Source organism: Priapulus caudatus, unplaced genomic scaffold (genome assembly GCF_000485595.1).
Source record: "Priapulus caudatus unplaced genomic scaffold, Priapulus_caudatus-5.0.1 Scaffold1101, whole genome shotgun sequence".
Classification (NCBI taxonomy): domain Eukaryota; kingdom Metazoa; phylum Priapulida; class Priapulimorpha; order Priapulimorphida; family Priapulidae; genus Priapulus; species Priapulus caudatus.
The window spans coordinates 1-20,000 of NW_014578162.1; the positions used below are offsets into that span (position 1 = coordinate 1).

Here is a 20,000-nt window from a genome sequence, read left to right on the forward strand (position 1 = left end):
GAATAAATAAAACGTAAAAATACGTGAATAAATAAAACGTAAAAATACGTGAAGAAAAAAAACGAACCCCACGAGACGGCGACAGTGAAGCGTGCCCGGAGATCCAGGTGAGTAATGACAGGTGCGAGATAATTGTTAGGTGTGAGATAATGACAAGTGAGGTATTGATTACAATAGATATGGCAGCTAATATATATATATATATATATATAGTATAATATATATAGTATATATATATATATATATATATATTATATATATTATATATATATATGTAGCTGCTCTGTAGTTATAGGTAGATATCGTAGCAGTGTCAAAGTCACTGTGACACGGCTACAGGCTGTGACGTGTCGTACAAGAGATTACATAATGGCACTGACCTGCATGGTCCTAGTTCGAAAAAACAACGACCGACCGTCGAAACACAGACGAGTCGTCGGCAGCCGACGAGGACAGCGAGTCCGGTGACAGTGTAATGAGTATTAATATAGAAACGTCGTCTGCGGACTCGGTGTGTGGCGAGCACGATTGAATTGAACATTAACGGACGGCCGATCACAGCGAGCGTTCAAACGACCAATCACGTGGCACTAAACGCGTGTCGATGATCACGTACGACTAATAAAATCGCGGAGAGTTTATCCGCGCGCGCCGTAAAAACTTTAGAGGGCGTATAAATTATATAAATTTTTAGCGTATAAGTTTAAGAGATAGTTCAGTGCCGGGCGCACTACCTGTCGGAAATCTACGATGAAAAATGAAGAGAATGAAGACAGGTACAGAGAGTAGACGGATATATCGTAGAAGAGAACAGTAGATAGATAGGATAGAAGATGATATGGATGGATCGATGGATGGATGGATGGATGGATGGATGGATGGATGGGATGGACCTGGATGATGATTGGATGGATGGATGGATAGAATGATTGGATGGACTGGATGGATGGATGAATGGATGGATGGATGAATGGATGGATGGACGGACAGGACGGACCAACGGACGGACGGACTTCACGTATTTTTACGTTTTATTTATTCACGTATTTTTACGTTTTATTTATTCACGTATTTTTACGTATTTTTACGTTTTATTTATTCACGTATTTTTACGTTTGATTTAATCACGTATTTTTACGTTTGATTTAATCACGTATTTCTACGTTTTATTTATTCACGTATTTTTACGTTTTATTTAATCACGTATTTTTAGGTTTTATTTATCTCGCTATACACGAATTATGTAGTATAACGTTTTCACGTATTCACGTAACGCACTCGTTTCCCCCGCCCGCCGCCAGATGGCGTCGCGGGATGGGAAGGTTGTGGATTAACTGAGAACCACGTAATCGAACTATGCGTACAGATATCGATAATTCGGGTAGGTCGCTGTCAGGGAAAAAAACGAAAGTGCGATGTCAGAGCAACGTGCATTGAACCGGCAAAATATTTGTTAGCGAAGCCGATAGTGTCTCTGCACTCGCGAGTGCGGACGACCTTTGCCAAAATCCGTATCACCCGTGCCAACCTATTCCCCCCCCCCTCCCCCAAAACACACCCTTCCTAAAACACACACACACACCGCCGCCGCCGCCGCGCCCTGCTTTTAAACCTGGCAACGGTTTCGAGCTTACGTCGGCGGGGGGGGGGCGCACGTGTCGCGCACGTGACGTCGCGGTCGCAAAGGTCGACGTCGTCATCGAACTAGTGGCGCTGTCGTCGGGTTGTGTGCTGATAGGAAAACGCGGTGCGCGGTTATCGTGAGGGGCGTCGCCTATGCGTATTTACACAATCTATATATATACACCTTCCCCCCACACACATACATATATCTATCTATCTATCTATCTATCTATCTATCTATCTATCTATCTATCTATCAATCAATCTATCTATCTATCTATCTATCTATCTATCTATCTATATTTATACATGTATATACATATACGTGTATATATATATATATATATTATATATATATACTATCAATATATATATATTCGTATGTTAATTATGGATGTTTACATGTATGCTAGTGCACTTTTGTCACTTCCGTGGCGTCCGATCAGAGCGCATACGTATAGGACTAGTATATGCGTTTGATAAGCGAAGCTTTTCGTACGTCAGGCGGCAACTCACACTACCCACTGACATCCGTGTTGCGCGACCAGTGCCCGTTGCAATTGTCCTGCATCGTCAGCGTGCATCCATTCAGCTGATCATCATCGTCGTTGTCGTTGTTGTTGTGTTGTTGTTGTTGTTCCGCCGTGTCGCTTGGGCACGAACAAAACTACTACAGCCGTGCGCTGCGTCCGTCAGCGCGGCGTGCCGTGAAGGGTGGGTGTTGTAGCGATGAAAGAGTTTTCCGAGCGCACGCGCGCGTAACGCATGGTGGTCGTTTGATCGCGCTTGCTAGCGTACACGAGCACATCGAAGACTTGTTCAGTATTGAGGGAAGCGCAGGCTTGCTTCGCTCTTCGTGCTGCCGCGTGGCGAATATCTCGTCTTCTCGCAGAGCAAGAACAGACAGTGCGAGAGAGGAGAGAAGCGCGCTGAGAGAGAGCAAAGAGAGGTGAGAGGAAAAGTTGGCCGAGAGGATGAGAGAAGAGAGTAGTGGTGAGAGAGAGAGAGTGGGCGGGAGAGAGAGAGAGAGAGAGCAGACGAGAGAGAGAGAGAGCAGAGAGAGAGAGAAAGAAGTGAGAGAGTGAGAGAGTTGCGAATAGGCGAGTGTGGGCGAAAAAGGAGAGAGAGAGAGTGTGAGTAAGAGAAAGATGGTTGGAAGAGAGAGATCTGTGGTGGAGAAGGCGAGATGTATGTGTGTGTGCGTTGCCGTGACGTGCGTTGGTGCGCGCGCCGTGTGTGTGTGTGTTTGTGTGTGTGGTGTGTGTGTGTTCATGTATACGCGCGCGAACCGCAGGCGCGGTGTGTGTGTGTGTTATGTGCAGCGCGGGTCGTGTGCGTGCTGTTGGGAGGTCGAGGAGAGAAGGAGAGAGATCGGTCGGCAAGCAGCTTGCCCGGGCGCGCGTCTACACTAACAGGCCATTAGCGTTGCTCAGACGCTGAGACGCCCGGATGCGGGGGATGCTGGAGGATGCTGAGAAGCCAAGTTAATTAGTAACGCGTCGGTTTGCATCACAGCGCGCCTTGCTAAACTTCTTCTCTTCTTTTTTTCAATCTTCTTACTTCGTCCTCCGTCCTCGTCGCTTTCTCCTGCCTCTCTGGCAGAGTCAGTCTCCATCGCAGTGCACTCGAGAAAAACGAACGACGCGAGCCCAGAATGAACAGCTGCCTGGCAGACCTCAGCAAAATTGATCCCGACCACCTACCTGAGAAAGGTATTCGCCGCCGCGCGCGAGAGAGAGGAGAGAGAGAGTATGAGAGAGAGAGAGAAGAAGAGATGAGCAGAGAGAGAGAGAGAGGCAGAGGTTGCGCTGAGGAGAGAGAGGGAGAGTAAGGAGAGGAAGGCGCGCGCGCAGATAGAAGACGAGATGAGAGGAGGAGAGGCAAGTAGAGGGCGCGTGGAGAGTGAGAGGAGTGCAGGAGAGAGGAGAGGAGAGGGCGTGCGCGCAGCGAGAATAATAGAATAGAGGAGAGAGAGAGAGAGAGAGAGAGAGAGAGAAGAGAGAGATGAGAGAGAGAGAGGAGGGCGCGTGAGGAGAGAGGTCGCGTGAGTGAGAGAGAGGAGAAGGAGGAGTAGAGAGAGAGGAGGGGCGCGCGAGATAGAGAGAGAGAGAGAGAGATAGAGAGCCAAAGAGAGAGAGCGAGGACGGAGCGCGTGAGGAGAAAGAGAGGGAGAGGAGGCAGAGAGAGAGGAAGAGCGGTGGCGCCGGATGAGAGAGAGAGAGAGAGAGAGAGAGAGAGGAGAGAGAGAGAGAGAACGAGAGAGGAGCAGAGAGAGAGAGACGAGAGAGAGAGAGAGAGGAGAGTGGCTCGAATGCCCCAAAATCTATGATATACATAATTATAGCGTCTGACATTATGTTTCGTCATAGTAATCTGAATTATATTGGCTCTTTTCATATATATATGATTATATATATTCCTTAGTGATATTTAAATGGCCTCCCGGTCGTCGTGTCACATCATTTTTTATTCATCCCACTCACCTCGGCATCCTCACCTCACTCATCCTGCATCGTCCTCACGTCATCTCACTCCTCACTCTACTCGAGCTCACTCACGAATTCACTCACTCCTCACTCACTCACTCACTCACTTCTCACTCACCAGTCACTCACTCACTCACTCACTTCACTCATCACTCACTACACTCACTCACTCACTCACACTTTCTTCTCTCGTGTTTGCAGAACAGAGGCAGAGTCGAAAAGACCGAAATCATCGAGATGGCCATACGCCACATCAAGTCGCTCTCTGACAGAAACAAGAGATCAGGTAAACACGCCCTCTGGCGTCTCCATATCCCCGTGCACGGGACGCGACACGACACAACGGTACAGCGACACGGCACGATCACGACACCGCACACGACACGACACGGCGCGACGCGACGCGACACGACACGACACGACACGGCACGACACGACACGACACGACACGACACGATACAACACGACAGCGGACAGCGAGTGTGCGATTCTTGCCCCCCCCCTATGATGATGCGCTGAAGAAGGCTTAGCAAGAAGGTTTGCAGAGGCGTACAGCAGTAGTCAGGGTACAGGGTTCGAGACGTGTACTTAGAGAGTATAGAGTTAGAGGTGCAGGCGAAGCAGAGAGATGCTCGGTTGCTGTCCTGAGTGCTTGCGACCAGACGATCATTATGGTTGGTACGAAAAGCTGGGCGGGGGAAAAACATTTCCTTGGCACGGTGCCAAACACTTGCTGGGCCATAAGCACACGAGCCAGGCCACTGTTGACATACATGGAGTGACTTTTGGAGTCAGCATCGAGCAATGACGTGGAACACGCGATTTTTACGGGTCATAGGTTACGCTAAAGAAGTGCACGTTGGAGGCCATAGCGAAATGAACTGAAAATTCACTAAAAAATGGGTTTAATTAGTTAAATTTCATGAAAAATACATTTTAATTTTGTTAATTAAACCTTAATTTCGTTTGAATGTTTTTTTGTTTAATAAACAAATTCTACATGTGATGTAATAAAATGACGAGTTGCCGCGATCACTTGTTATCGGTGCGCGTAAGAGCCGCTAGAGGACGCACGGATCGCGACTCGCGTACGGTTGTAAAACTCGGTCGCGGGTTCAGCAACATTCTGGCGGCGTGCCAGCTATTTACTCGCCCCTGTCCAAACAACAGAATTATAGCCGACGTCGGCGAACATTTTCGGATAGCGCGTTTGAAAGGTTTTTGGTGGTGGGCGGTGGACCGTGTTGGTAAACGACGCGTGCGTACGAACCGAGTCACGATCCGACTCATGGCCGTAGAAGTACAAGTAAATAGAAAACACCCGATGATGCCAAAGTGCAAGCCCTCGCACTGGCGTTCGCGCGCGCGCTCTCTCTCTCTCTCCCGTACTCTCTCTATCCGGTTCAACCAATATGATGATGACGAAACGTCGGTTTGCTGGACGTAAGTATAACTGAGAGAGAGAGAGAGAGAGAAGGGAAAGGCGAGAGCGAGAGGAAGAGAGCGTTAGAGAGAGCTAGAGCGTGCGAGAGAGAGGGAGCGCGCGAACGAGTGAAAGAGACCAAGAGAACAAGCAAGAGCGAGAGAGAGTGTGTGAGAAAGAGAGCGCGAGAGAGGGAGAAAGGCAGAGAGTGTGCGTGAGAGAGAGAGAGAGAGAGAGAGAGAGACAGAGAGCTCACGTACGTGCACTCTACGCCCAAAGCTTGCATCGTTCCTCGTCCGTGCATCGGCTACTGTTGTCCTGTTGCCGACCGGCGACCCGTGACACACAGCAGACGATCTAGTGTCGCGTGGCATTAATTGTGGTTCGACCTTTGACCCGTGAACTGTGGTGTCGTACGAGGATAGGCATCTGAGAGTCCCTCTGGATGACATCAACACTGATGTTGAGACGTAGGCATTTGTTTACCTTGGCATACGTGTGTCTGTGCATGCACGCACCAACACGCACACACACACACACACTACAAGACACCACACAGCACAGAACATCAACTCACACAGACACGGCACGTCACGGCACGCACGCACGCACCACACAGCACGACGCACAACACGGCACTAGGCACAGTCCGCCACTCACGAGATTCACAAACACTACACACCGCACACAGCACACACACGCCACACACACACATGATTTGACACACGCAGACTCACACACGGTCCTCGTTCACAGCCGCCATGGCCGCCATGTTCGCGTCCTCGCCGCTCACTCACTCTCGCCGCTTCTCTTCGCCCGCAGGTTACACGATCGGCCCGCTGGGCTGGAACGGTGGCGCCCTCCAGCAGCTCGACCTGATCGACGGCGCCGCCGACCACAAGGGGGAGCTGGAGTCGTTCGCGCCGTCGCAGGCCGCTACGCCGTCGCCGCAGCCGCCGCCGGCGCACGCCGCGCCGATGGCGACCTCTATATCGCAGGTGCTGCAGCAGTCGATGGGAATCGAGCCGAAGAATTTCCAGCCGCCCGACAACGGACTAGTGCTGCACCCTAAGGGCAGCGGTGGCGGCGGCGGCGGAATTCTCCAGCGCGATGCGCGATACAGCTTCGACCTTCTCACTCAGGTTAGAGAGAGGTCTCAGTCGCCGCCGACGGCGACCGCCGCACCGGCGCCCCCTATGCTCTACTCGCCGACGGCGACCGCCGCACCGGCGCCCCCTATGCTCTACTCGCCGACGGCGACCGAGACGAGCGACGCGGACGAGCGCAGCCGGGACTCCGCCAGGCGGCGCAGCGGGTCGGCGTCGCCGAAGAGCGACCGCACGGTGTCGCCCCCCTGCATGCTGCCGGCGAAGCACAACCTGCTGCAGCGTTACCATGCCGACGTGCTCAAGGAGAGCGAGCGAGCGAGCCGCCGCGCCGCCGCCGCCGTCAGCGGCGCCCCCTTGCCGTCGTCGCCGTCTGAGCGATCTAGTCCCGAGCGCGGCGTCGCCGCCGGCGCCCCCGCGCCGGCCGTCTCCATCAAGCGCGAGTTCGACTACCGCGACGACGGCGTCGGCGGAAACAAGCGCGCATGCCGCGGCGCCGACGCGCCCGACTGCGGCGCCCCCTACGCCGCCGCAGCGGGCAATGGGCTGCGCGCGGCGAGCGGCGGGCGTGCGACGCCCGAGAGCTCGGTCGACGCGGCGGAGCACGGCGGCGACGGCGGCGCCACCTACCTGCCGGCGTTCGTCATGCACCCGTCGGGCAACTACTACGTGCCGCTGCCCGTCGCCCATGACGCAGTCGTTGCCGCGCTGCAGGCGGGCGCCGACAAGTTCGCCGTCACCTACCCAATCAGCATCAACGTGAAGATCGGCACGCCGGCGCCACCTCTCGGCGGCCTCGCGAACTCTTCCGCTGCGGCGGCGGCGGCGGCGGCCGACAGGGGGCGCCACGGCGGCCCACGGTGCTTCGGAGAGAGGACGCACGACGGGTTGTAATGACCGGAGTGTCGTCACCGCCACGGGGCGCGCGTCGCCGGTGGGTCCTCGCCAGGGGGCGCCGCACACGCGAGGTCGGCTCCGCGAGGCGCGGCGGTCGGAACGATAGCAATAAAACTTTCGCTGAGTGCTCTTCTCGCCAACAGGGTGCGCGCGCGTGCCGGCTATCGGCTGTCGCCGCGGAACAGGGGCCTCAGGGGATACTGCCTCTGGTAGTGTTTTTTAACGGTGAAATAAGGATGTCGTGACCTTTTCTTCGCGGGTATCCCCCCCTCCCCCTTCCTTTCCCTTAACTGCCTCCGCCCTCTTCCCCCCCTCCCCCTTCCTTTCCCTTAACTGCCTCCGCCCTCTCTCTATCGCCGTACGTTAAGTCGTATCTCTCGCCCACTCGTCCGTCCCCCCAACCGCCGCGTGCACGTGATCTGCAGATAATAGATGATATGGCCACTCGCCAGGAAAGATTTTGTTTCTCTGTGTGCTCCTCGCGTTCGTGCAACGCGAGTGCGTGCGCGTGCGAACGCCTGCATTTGGTACCTGTCGCGGCACGCGCGGACGGACACGGATGTGCTTGCTGCTCCCACGCGCACGCACGCACGCACGCTCGCTCGCTCGCTCGCACGCAGTCACGCACGACGACATATGGCGTTGCGCAGCCGTGTCTCAAGTTGGTGTTAGCTTAGACCGTAGACAGGATAAGATGGCACGGGTAAGATCGTCCTCTAACGCCGCAAGGACAACCCCGCTGTTGTAGCGGAGATAGTGACGTACGGACGCCGTCGCCACCCCAGACGACATCGTCCATCTTGGTTATTACTTTTTTTTTTAACGTAGAACGCTTTTTTTCGGTAGTCATTACCACCCTGCCGCCACGCTAAAATACACTTGTAAATACACCCGTTTCGCTGTCGTAGGTAGGCGAATTTTGTTCGTCGTTTTTTTTTGTCGTCGTCATAAATTGTCGTCGTTTTTTGTTCTTTCAAGAATTGGAGACACGCTTCGCGCTTTTGTTTCTCGTTGTACAGTGTCGGGAGAAAAAACATTCCCGCGGCGCGCGCATGCGCAGTGTCCGCGCAGTCTCCGCTCGGCGCCGTCCGCTAGCGTTGGACCGACGCTCGGGGGGTCGCAGGAAGACCGGGGTACGAAGATAATATATGTATATTGGCAAGAGTAGATAATATAACCTACTTATAACTTAACATAGTTATTATCTACTCTTGATATTGGTGATGCGTCGGCCAAATGCCACGCAGTCAGTCAGTGTCTATATCAGTCAGCGCTCGGTTCGTTATTACGAAATAAATAACATTGTCATATCACTAACCGCTGTGTTCGCTTTTCGGTTTGCGTCGATGCAGCGTTGATAATAGCAACTCGATCGTTTAGTCGTGCTGTTCATTATTCATTATGAATGTGCTCATTTCATTCAGGGGTTCCTCTCTCTCTCTCTGTCTCTCACTCACTCTCTCCCACTCTCTCTCCCTTCCCCCTCCTGCGGCCGCTCTTCTATTGTCTCATCCTGCTCTCACCACTCATCGTCTCCTCCCCCTCCCTCCGCGTACGCTCTTTCTCTTCTCTCAAAATCTCCCACAGTCGAATCTCCTGTCTCTTCTCTCACTCTCTATCCCCTCTATTCCTCCCCACATCTTTTTCTTTCTCCCCGAAGGCCCGCCCCACTCTCTCGCCGCCAGCTCCCTTTCCTCCTCTTTCCTCTCTCTCTCCTCTCTCTCTTGCTTTCTCTCACACCCCCATCCCTCCTCCCCCCCCTCTCTCTCGCGCGTTTTTGTTCAGTTTTCAAATCTAAAATGAGATGTCGACGTTTTTTTGATCGCATGACGCGTTGTCGCGGTCGTGCGGCGCCCGTCGTCGTCATCCCGTCAAGGAACATCGAATTGTCGCGTTTATCCATCTAACGTGTAAAACCAAAAAAACAACTCAGCATTTTTTCGCAATGTCGCATGCAGCTGACGGACTACTGCTGAGGAGGGAGGTTCTGTCTGCGCTTCGGTTAAATGCTTATTATTATATATATATATATATACCAAATTTATATTAGCTTCTGATAAATATGTATTGGCAGCTGTGCGGAAGTCATCGACTTAGATGAGCGCGCCTATAAGATTCCTTCAGAAGAGAAGAGAACAAAAGCCGGCCACTGTCGCTTCGCGCGGCGGCGTATTCTCATCGTTTTCTCACGCTTCTCTAGATCTCCGTTCCTTGACGTCAAATGAATCTAATACAAACACAGCCATACAAAGCCTTCTGCCCTCATCACACCGCTTACTCTCGCTATTTGGAATGCTTGTCCGTGCGTGTTACTATCCTCTCCCACCCTTCTATCATTTATCTCTCTCGCCATCTCTCTCTCTCTCTTCTCGTCTCTCTCTCGTCATTCTTTTCTCTCTCTATCTCTCTATCTCTTCTCTCTATCATTTCCCTCTCTCCCCGTCATCCTCTCGTCTCTCTCTCTCCCCTCTCTCTCTTTCGTCTTTCTTTCTCATCGACTTACTGCTCTCTCTCTCGTTCCTCTCTCTCTTGTCTCATTCTCTTCTCTTCGTCTTCAGCGAGTGCGCGCCTCATCGTCTTTCTCTTTCTCTCTCGAGCTCTCTCATCTCTCCTCTCTCTCCGCTCTCTGTCTTTCTCTCTCAGTTCTCTTTTCTCATCTCTACTCCTTCTCTCTCTCTCTCACTCTTCTTCTCTCTTCTTCTCTCTTCTATTCTTCTTCTCTCTCTCTCTCTCTCGCTCGTTCCTCTCTACCCTGTCTGGCACTGTCTTTCTCGCTCCTATCTCTCTCTCTGTTTCTCTCCCACTTTCTCAACAAATAACCTGGATATGACGGCTGAGACGATGAGACGATCTCCCACGTACCCATGGGAAGCAAGGTCGGAAAGAGCATAAATTCTCAAGGGGAATATGCCTACAGGTCAATATAGGGGACATTTAATAGAAGCCATGCACTCTTAGGTTATTAAAGAATCTGAGATATCTCACATCCTCCGCAAGTGTATTATCGCAAAGTATTTCCATTTTTATTATGGCATAATATCAGCAAATAGCATTTCTTTAACATATGCCCGCCATACCGAACACTTCTTAATCCTAATATTACTGTGTAATAACGTGAAAATTCGTGTGATATAATAACGCCGGGGCCACATTATCACAGCAATATAAGCGAAGGACAATTATATATTCGCCAACTATTGCTGTTTTAAGTGTTAAAAGTTTACTAGACCAAGGATATCATTATAGAGATCTTTGGAGAATATTTTGATTTAATTTTCATATTGTAAAAGCTAGCTGCCGGATGAGTATATCGCTATATTTTAAAGAAGAGTAATTTTAGCAAATATCACTATTTATCGCTTATTAAAATTCATTGTTACTTCAGCCAGAGCACACAACCCCCTATCGTTATTTAAAGAGAGGCATCCGGATTTATTTTTTACTCATAGCTACTGCGCGAATATCTACTCTCGTTTTAAAATGAAATAATCAAGGCAATACGATTCCATTTTGCAGTTAGGCAGATAATGGGCTTCGCGGGTGTAAATACAGGTTTTCCTGCCAATCAAAATGGAAAATTGGTGCGATGAGGCACCTAAAGACCATATATAGCGACTGGTGGGTATACGTATATCTACAATTAAAAGTACAATTGTCGAACATAATACTATTCCCAGTCATTTGGTAAAGGCCGGATATATATCATTCACATAATTATGTAAGACCGCACATCGCTCACCTTGTTGGCTAAATGATGTTTTATTGCTATTGTCATTCAGTCAGGTAAGGCGCGATCCTTCCGTAATGAAAAAAATGGCGAGGCATGTTCTGTTTCATTAATCAAGCTATGACTGTTTGTTGACATTTTAAAAATATAATTTCAGAAAAGATATTGATTTTAATTGTAGTTATTAGGTGTGAACGACACACTCTCCTCTAATTCACAGTGAGGAATTAAGTTTGTTATGACCGAATGAGAGAATCCCGATTAATATTTTTTTATGTTTATATTACTGCAAAATATCTGGGTATGCTATCTGGTAAAATCAAAGAAGAATGCCCCCAAGATATCATATAAGTTAATTCTGTAATAAAGGGTTGGACTCAGCTTGCATATGCCAGCACAGGGCACATACCGCCATCTGTTGGCTAGTTTACCTATTTTATAAGTGTTAGATCCAAAACCCCGGAGACATGTTATACTCAGTAAAGCCACACATGGGGAATTATATTTCATGCCAAGCTTCTACGGTTCATAGTTTCCCTCTCTTTTTAAAGCGCACGATTTCAACAGAAATGTTTTTTATTTGACAAATACTTATTATAACTGTTATTATGCCTTATTCTAGACTATGTTGTGCATTTTTTTGAAGCGTCAATTGCGCATGTATGCGTCAATTTGCAGGCAGTAGGCAACTGAGCCTATACGCGTGTTTCCGGACACATTATTTACATGCAGTGTAGGGTCCTTCACGAGTCAACACACAGCAGATAAACTTCGTCCACGACACTCCTTCATTTTTAAATATTATTCATCAAATGTTTATTTTACCGCGCTTACCGCCCAATACAAGAAAGCATGCTCTGGCAACGTTTTCCAACGTAGGATAAAGGTAAATCAATAAAGTGAACCCTTTTTTTAAAAATGGTTTACGCTTGAGCATGAATTAGCAAGCCGATGTTTTCATTTTTCATCTTTTTTGCGATAAGGTACGAATAAGGAAGGTCAGGGCCCTGTCGACAGACAGCGCTCGCTACGAAGGTACATGCTGGCGCAAGTTCATTAGACTAAGGACGAGGCTAAACTAAAAAGCTGATACTTAGCACGCGGCAATTATACAACAAATGTATTTAGAATAATGGTATATAAAATTCAAAAAATGTAACTAGTAACTTCTACGTGATATAACGATTGATGAACTTTTTAAAAGCTAGAAAAAAACGACACAACATGTGCGTCCGGCGCGGGAGTCGAACCCGGGTCAACTGCGTTGGAAGGCAGCTATGCTAACCGTTATACCAACCGACGCGCTGATAAGGAAGTAAATGCTGTATCTTCTCTAAGAGAATAAAGTACTGATCTAAGAAAGTAAGAAGAGCGTTTTGTCGTTTTATCGTTGTGATATCGTACTGCATCTATGATGTTATCTCTCCGATATGATATGAGTTATTGACTTTTCAAAAATATTTAACAGATGTCAGCTACTATAAGGATATAATGCAGTAAACAGTAGTGAATTTATGGCTGATGTTTATGATTATTTATGTTGCGCGATAGCAGAATAATAATAATTAACCATATAATTAAAAAAAATATATAAGAAAAAAAATTAAAAAAACCTAGTAACTTAATATATAAATAAATAAATAAATATATATATTTATTATATGTATATATATGCATAAATAAATAAAATATAATATATATATGTATTTATCAAGAGCTAATAATAAGGTAGATTATTAGCTCGTGGTATTATATGTTGTTTTACGACGGTATACATGTAGGAAACGACTCGTGAGAACGAGTTTTTGCGCTCGCAGAGTATATACCTCACACACAGGGCGATATGTGTGCGCATAGAAATAACATACACTTAATTCCCTGCAGTTTCTAGTGGCGTAAATGAGCACACACCGTAACGGTGGTTTATATAAACTAAGTTCTAATACTATATGTTAGCCATAATAACGAACTCTGGGCGTTAAAATTTTACATTCCACTCGGCGATTTGTACCGCGGATCAGCACGCCTTCCTATCCCACCTCCCGCATGCGCGCGCGAAGGCAATAGTGAAGTCAACCGCCTTGTAGACGATCCGAGGTATTACCCATAGAATAATAATAATAGAATAATATAAAGTCTCGCGTTAGACTGACACCCAGTTTCCACGCTAGAACCCCATTTATTAACAAAACGTAGCGACGCGGTACCAGTCTAGTTGTACGACGTGTCGCACCCCGAACGTTGACCTGCAGCGGAGGTGGAATGTAGGGCAGTGCCACCGTTGTCGTCGTCTGACCTGCACTCACTGCCGACACCCCCCCCGCCCCCAACACACACACGCACACGCGCACACACACACACACACACACACCCACACACACAACCACCACACACACAACCGCCTGCCTTGTCCTCCGCTGAAGGCGAAATAACGACGTCACCTGCGGTCGTCTGCCGCACATCACAGACAGACAACACAACACGGCGCAACACACGACACAACCCACCCCACACACACAGGCCGACACACACACACTACACACACACACACGACACACCAGACACACACACCACACACACGCACGCACGCACGCACTGACACACACACACCAGCACAGACACACAGCACTCGCACACACACACACACACATACAGAACCACACACAACGCGCGCGGCAGCGACGCAGACACACACACAAACGGCAGCACCCCCACACGCTACACACACACCACACCTCGAGCACGCACAGCACGCACACGCACGCACGCACCGCACGCACGCAACACCCACACACACGACACACACGCACACACGCGACGGCACACACACACACGCCGCCGGGGGCTCTGTCCAGCTGTTTACTATGTATGGGCCGGGGGGGGCGGTACGGCCGCGCCCGCCAACGCGCCTTCTCTAAATGCGGCCGGAAGGGTGGAGGTGAGGTGGGTACAGGGCTCGCGGACTCGTCGCGTTTTTAAAGAGCATGGCAGGTATAGAAAAGTGCTAAGCCGATCTGCCAAAGAGCTACGAGCGGGCGTGGCGGAATACTGGCGTGATATATTGTAGACTGGTTTAGGGGCGCGGAGAGGTTACGAGAAGAGAAAAGAGAGAGAGAGAGAGAGAGAGAGAAGACGTTATAATAATACGTGTTGATTGCGTGCGTGTACGTCATGCGGTGCGTTGCTTCGCGTCGCCAAATGAATCGTGTAACGACTCGTGAAGAGAAGAGAGGAGATGGAGAAGTAGAGAGAAGAGAGAGAGAAGAAATGAAGAGTAGAGAGAGAGAGAAGAGAGAGACGGGCGAGAAGAGAGAGACGAGAGAGGGGAAAAGAGAGAGAGTGAGAAAGAAAGAGAGAGAGAGATAGCGAGAGTAGAGAAGAGAGAGAGAGAGAGAGGAAGCGCGAGGGAGAGAGAGACGAGAGAGAGAGAGAGAGAGATGAGAGAGGAGAGAGAATGAGAGACGAGAGAGAGAGAACGAGAGAAGAGAGAGAGAAGAGAGAGAGAGAGAGCTAGAGATGAGGAGGAGAGAGCGAGCGAGAGAGAGAGGAAGAAGAGAGAGAGAAGGACGAGAGAGAGGAGAGGAGATAGGGAGATAGAGAGGGAGCGAGAGAGGAGCGAGAGAAGAGAGCGAGAGAGAGAGAGGAGGAGAGAGAGAGAGCGAGAGAGAGAGAGAGAAGAGAGAGAGAGAGAGAGAGAGAGAGAAATGGAGGAGGATGGTAGATTAGAGTAGAGAGAAAAGACGAGAAGAGAAGAGAGACGAAGAGGGAGAGGAGAGACCGAGAAGAAAAGACGAGAGAGAGGAGAGAGAAGAGAGAGAGCAGGAAGAGAGAGAGAGAGAGAAGAGAGAGAACAAGAAGAGAGAGAGAGAGAGCGAGAACGACGAGAGAGAGAGAGGCAGTGCTAGAAGAAGGGAGGACGAGAGAGAAGAGAGAAGAGAGAGACAGAGCGATGAGAGATAGAGAGCGAGAAGCAGGAAGAAGAGAGAGAGCAGAGAGAGAGGAGAGAGCGAGAGAAGAAGGAGAGACAGAAGAGAGAGAGAGAGATGAGAGAGAGAGAGAGAGAATAGAGCTAAGAGAGCCGAGGAAGAGGAGAGCGAGAGAAGAAGAGCGAGAGAGAGAAGAGAGAAGATTAGAGAGAGAGCAGAGAGGAGAGAGAGAGAAGAAGAGAGAGAGAGAGAGAGAAAGAGAGAGAGAGAGTGAGAAAAAAGAGAGAAAGAGAAAGAGGAGAGAGAGAGAAGAAGAAGAGAAAGGAGAGAGAGAGAAGAGAAAGAGCCAGAGAGAGAGAGGAAGAGAGAGAGAGAGAGAGAGAGAGAGAGAGGAAAGAGAGAGAGATGAGAGAGAGCGAGAGATAAAAGAAGAAAGAGAGAGAGGGAAGTGAATAGAGAGCAGAGAAGAGAGATGAGAGAGAATGAGAAAGAGAGGACGAGAGAGCGAGCAAGAGAGAGAAGAGAGAGAGAGATGAGAGAGAAGAGAGAGAGAGAGAGAGCGAGCAGGAGAGAGCCGAGACGAGAGAGTGATGTGAGGTAAACGAAAGAGTGAGCGAGCAAAAAAAAAAAAACTATATAAGACGAGAGAGAGAGCGGCAAGAGAAGGAGGGAAGGTGGGGGGCCGCAAGAGAGGAGGAGAGGGTGATGACAAGTGGAAACAGGAGATGGAAGGAACGCGGCGTAGAGAAGAGGAAGATAATAACAGATGTGCTAACAGTTAATTTCGATATAATATTATCAGAATCCCACTAAACGTCAAACGTCTGTTGATTCAATGACCACGAAGATCGTTATTTCGTATAAATCACAAAGGAAGCTTTAGTTTATTACTCTCCCATAAACATCGCTCTCATTCCAAATCGAAAACCGGTGCGTATAAACCAATCACAGTGGTGTTTAAATAAATTACTATATATATATATATACACCTATCACAAAATCCGACACATTTTATATGTACAATAAAGTGTTAAGCACTCCACACTACATGGCACATTACAAGCCACCTGTTTCTAGAACGAAACCCGTGGCCAAATTATAGCAAAAATGATTTCTTGAATTCGAATCCGAGATATAAATTGTTACAATCGGTTGGAATAATAATATTCCGCAAAGTTTCCGTACGGTACCAAAGGTTTCACTGAATTCGATAATGATGAATTGCGACTGCGCCAGACATGATAGATTATGTCTATTACAAAGCATTATACAAAGCTCCATCGACATCTCTATGCTTCCAAATCAGTAGTGTTTCATTACCTTGACGTCTATGACGCTCATTAAATGAGATCGATCGATCATTCAATCAATCAATCACTCAATGAATATACATTCGTATATATATATATAATAATATATATTGCACCTCGGTCCCTGTACATCCAGCCATCTCCACGCGCGATGTTTCTATGTGCTAGCCACTAGCTAGATCTTTTCGTCGTCCCCTTGTGTGTAGAGTGCAGTCGACTAGTAATTAGTGGAAACCTGAAGCCATAACACGGGGCAGCGACTTGATGTTGGATCGAATCCGTCGGCTATAGGAGCACAGGCCACAAGCAGGCTGTGCAGTAAAGCATCGACCATCTCAAAGTCGCGCAAAGGTCACAGATCCGGAGACAACATAGCCTGCTAGCCAGTTCTCCCGCCACAGTCTCCATCCAGCTATCTCACTACCTCACTATCTCTATCACTATCTCACTATCTCACTATCTCACTAACATAATGACCGACGGAACAGTTCTCCCGCGTCAGTGGCGCCCCCTCACGCCGCCGTCGCCGTCGTCGACTTGAGTTCTCCGTCGACGTGCACCGTCACCGTGGCGACGCCGTTGGCGACGATCGTGCGCGTCACCACCGTCTTACCGTCGATGAATCGCGTCGACGTCGACGTCCGCTTCGCGTTAGCGCCCCCTGCCGGCGCCCGCTCGCCCTTGAACCGTCGGCCGCCGACGATCCACTCGTCGTCGTCGAAGCAGAATCCGCAGAAGGGGTCGCCGCCGGCCCGGAAGAAACTCGGGAAATCTGCGCCACGCGTTGGCGCGCGGTGGCGCCCCCTGCCGCCGAACCTGGCGGCGTCGTGGCGACGCCGCGACGTCGGATCGGAGAGCATCTCGTAAGCCTCGGAGATCTGCTTGAAGCGAGCCTCGGCCACCGCCTCGCTCGCTCCGCCGCGGTTCTTGTCCGGGTGCCAGCGCAGCGCCATCTGGCGGTAGGCGCGTTTGATCTCCTCGTCCGTGGCGTCACGGCGCAGGCCGAGCACCTCGTAGCAATCCGGGATGGTCATAGCTCTGCTGCTGGTAGTGGTAGTGGTGGCAGCGGTCAGTTCACGTGGACAGTGGTTGCTTACGACTGACTGGTCGGAACTCCGAGATCGCAAAAGAAGTTCTCCTGGACGGATGTAGATTGAATGTTGGATTTCTCTCTCGGTTTCTGTCTCTCTCTTTCTCTCTCTCTCTGTGTCTCTTTGTCTCTCTCTCTCACTCTCTCTATCTGCCTCTCGATCTTTCTCGGTCTCTATCTACGCGCTATCGCAACCACAGCGGCTTCTTCCGTTCTCTCCCGGTTGGTGATCGAATATCGTGATACCACAACGACTGCGCTCTAACGCCTCCTAACGACCTTATATAAACCGCCAGACGCGTCGGTTCGTGACGTCAGCCGAGCCGACGAGAATAGTTGCAACGTCAGCGCTGCGCCGTGCCGACGAACAATAGAACGTGCCTGCGGGCACGGGTTCTTGTGTGATCTACAACCGGTGATAAAATCGCGGCGTGCTGTGGGGATGGGCCAAGGTCTTAGCCATGCGTGCGTGCGTGCGTACGCGCGTGTGTGTGTGTTTACGTGCGTGCGTGCGTGCGGGTGTGTCCGTGTGTTCGCAAGCTCGTGTGTGTGTGTCAATAAGGGGTGGGGCGGTCGTAGCGACCTCACATGACCTTTTTGCGAGAGGTTATGGCGAATCATATAGGATTAAAGCCGGTATTAGATTATCTAGGCTGTCTGAGCCGTTCAAGCCGTTACCCTCCCCACCCGACCTATATATACCTAGCATACCTATATATTATTTCGGCAATCTTTCTTCTTTCGACAGATATTGGGTATGCACAAACATACACCTAAGACAATTCATGCTACAGCGTATAGGGGACATTTAGGAAGCCATGCACTCTTATGTTATTAAAGAATCTGAGATACTGGCACATCTCAGCAAGTGTATTTCCAAAGTATTTCCATTTTATGGACATAATATCAGCACAATAGCATTTCTTTTAGCATATGCCGGCCATACCCGAACACTTATTTAAGCCAATATTACTGTATAGTGAAATTCGTGTGAACAATAACTCGGGGCCTTATCACAGCAATATATAGCGAAGGACATATATATCGCCATCTATTGGCTGATTTTAATGTTAAAAGTGTTACGTTAGACAGGGATACATTATAGGAGATCTTGGAGAATATTTGGATTTAATTTCAATTGTATAAGCTACTCCGATGAGTATATGCGCTCTATTTTAAAAGGATAATTTTAGCAAAATTACTATTTATTCGCTTATTAAAATCCCATTATTGTTACTTCAGCCAGAGCACACCACCCTATAGTTATTAAAGAGAGGCATCCGGATTTATTTTTTACGTCAAGCTACTGCGACGAATATCTACTCTCCGTTTTAAAATGATAATAATCATAGCAACACGATTCCATTTCATTAGGCAGATAATGGGCTTACGGGTGTAAACAGGTTTCCTGCCAATCAAATGGAAAATTTGGTGCGATGAGGCACCTAATGACCATTATAGCGACTGGTGGGTATACGATATCTACATTAAAAGTACAATTTCAACATAATACTATTCCAGTCATTTGGTAAAGGCCGGATATATACATGTGCACATATTATGTAGAACACATCGCCACCTGTTGGCTAAATGATGTTTTATTGCTATTGTCATTCAGTCAGGTAGGCCATCCTATCGGTAATTAAAAAAATGGGGGGCATGTTCTTTTCATATCAAGCTATCGACTGTTTGTTGATCATTTTAAAAATAGAATTTCAAAAAGATATGATTTTAATTGGTAGTTATTAGGTGTGAACGAACACAGCTCTCCTGCTATTCTACATGAGGAATTAATTTGTTATGACTAATGAGAGATTCCGATTAATATTTTTTATGTTATATTACTGCAATATCTGGGTATGCTATCTGTAAAATCAAAGAAGAATGTCAAGATAATATAAGTTAATTCTTGTAATAAAGGTTGGACATGCAGCTGCATATGCCACACCAAACTCCACGACAGATGGCGCTCTCACTCTGGCTCTACACTCTGGCTCTACATCATAGAGTTGTATAAATATACAACTAATATCTAACATATAATAACGGGGTCTAATATATAACTCTATGCTCTACATCTATATCCTGAGTGTGGGAAGGGGGCGCTGCATGCAGTTTGATGCCACACAGGGCACATACCGCCATCTGTTGGCTAGTTTACCTATTTATAAGTGTTAGATCAAACGAGCTTCTACGGTTCATAGTTTCCCTCTCTTTTAAGCGCACGATTTCAACAGAATGTTTTTTATTTGACAAATACTTATTATACCTGTTATTATACTTATTATACTAATTTGTGAATTTTTTTGAACGTCAATGCGCATGTATGCGTAATTTGCAGGCAGTAGCACGTGAGCCTATACGCGTGTTTCGACACATTATTTACACAGTAGGGTCCTGTCACGAGTCAAC

At 48.6% G+C, this 20,000-nt stretch overlaps 2 protein-coding genes across 2 annotated transcripts; one reads left to right on the forward strand and one right to left on the reverse strand.

The window, feature by feature from the left end:
- The first annotated feature begins 3,243 nt into the window (after positions 1-3,243).
- LOC106815367 lies at positions 3,244-7,532 on the forward strand. Its single transcript, XM_014819819.1, has 4 exons — positions 3,244-3,335; positions 4,311-4,395; positions 6,355-6,935; positions 7,017-7,532. Exons 2-4 carry the CDS (start codon positions 4,347-4,349, stop codon positions 7,530-7,532), a joined length of 1,146 nt encoding a protein of 381 aa, XP_014675305.1. The 5' UTR covers positions 3,244-3,335; positions 4,311-4,346.
- Positions 7,533-16,042: 8,510 nt separating this feature from the next.
- LOC106815371 (dnaJ homolog subfamily B member 6-like) lies at positions 16,043-18,000 on the reverse strand. Its single transcript, XM_014819822.1, has one exon. It carries the CDS (start codon positions 17,530-17,532, stop codon positions 17,011-17,013), a length of 522 nt encoding a protein of 173 aa, XP_014675308.1. The 5' UTR covers positions 17,533-18,000; the 3' UTR covers positions 16,043-17,010.
- Positions 18,001-20,000: the final 2,000 nt, after the last annotated feature.

Excerpts from the sequence above, each read along its gene's own strand:
- LOC106815367 (XM_014819819.1), top strand. The coding sequence starts at position 4,347 with ATGGCCATACGCCACATCAAGTCGCTCTCTGACAGAAACAAGAGATCA. Across the intron at positions 4,396-6,354 it reads TGACAGAAACAAGAGATCAG|GTTACACGATCGGCCCGCTG; the intron begins GTAAACACGCCC and ends CTTCGCCCGCAG. Across the intron at positions 6,936-7,016 it reads TGCAGCGTTACCATGCCGAC|CGATCTAGTCCCGAGCGCGG; the intron begins GTGCTCAAGGAG and ends TCGCCGTCTGAG.
- LOC106815371 (XM_014819822.1), bottom strand. The coding sequence starts at position 17,532 with ATGACCATCCCGGATTGCTACGAGGTGCTCGGCCTGCGCCGTGACGCC.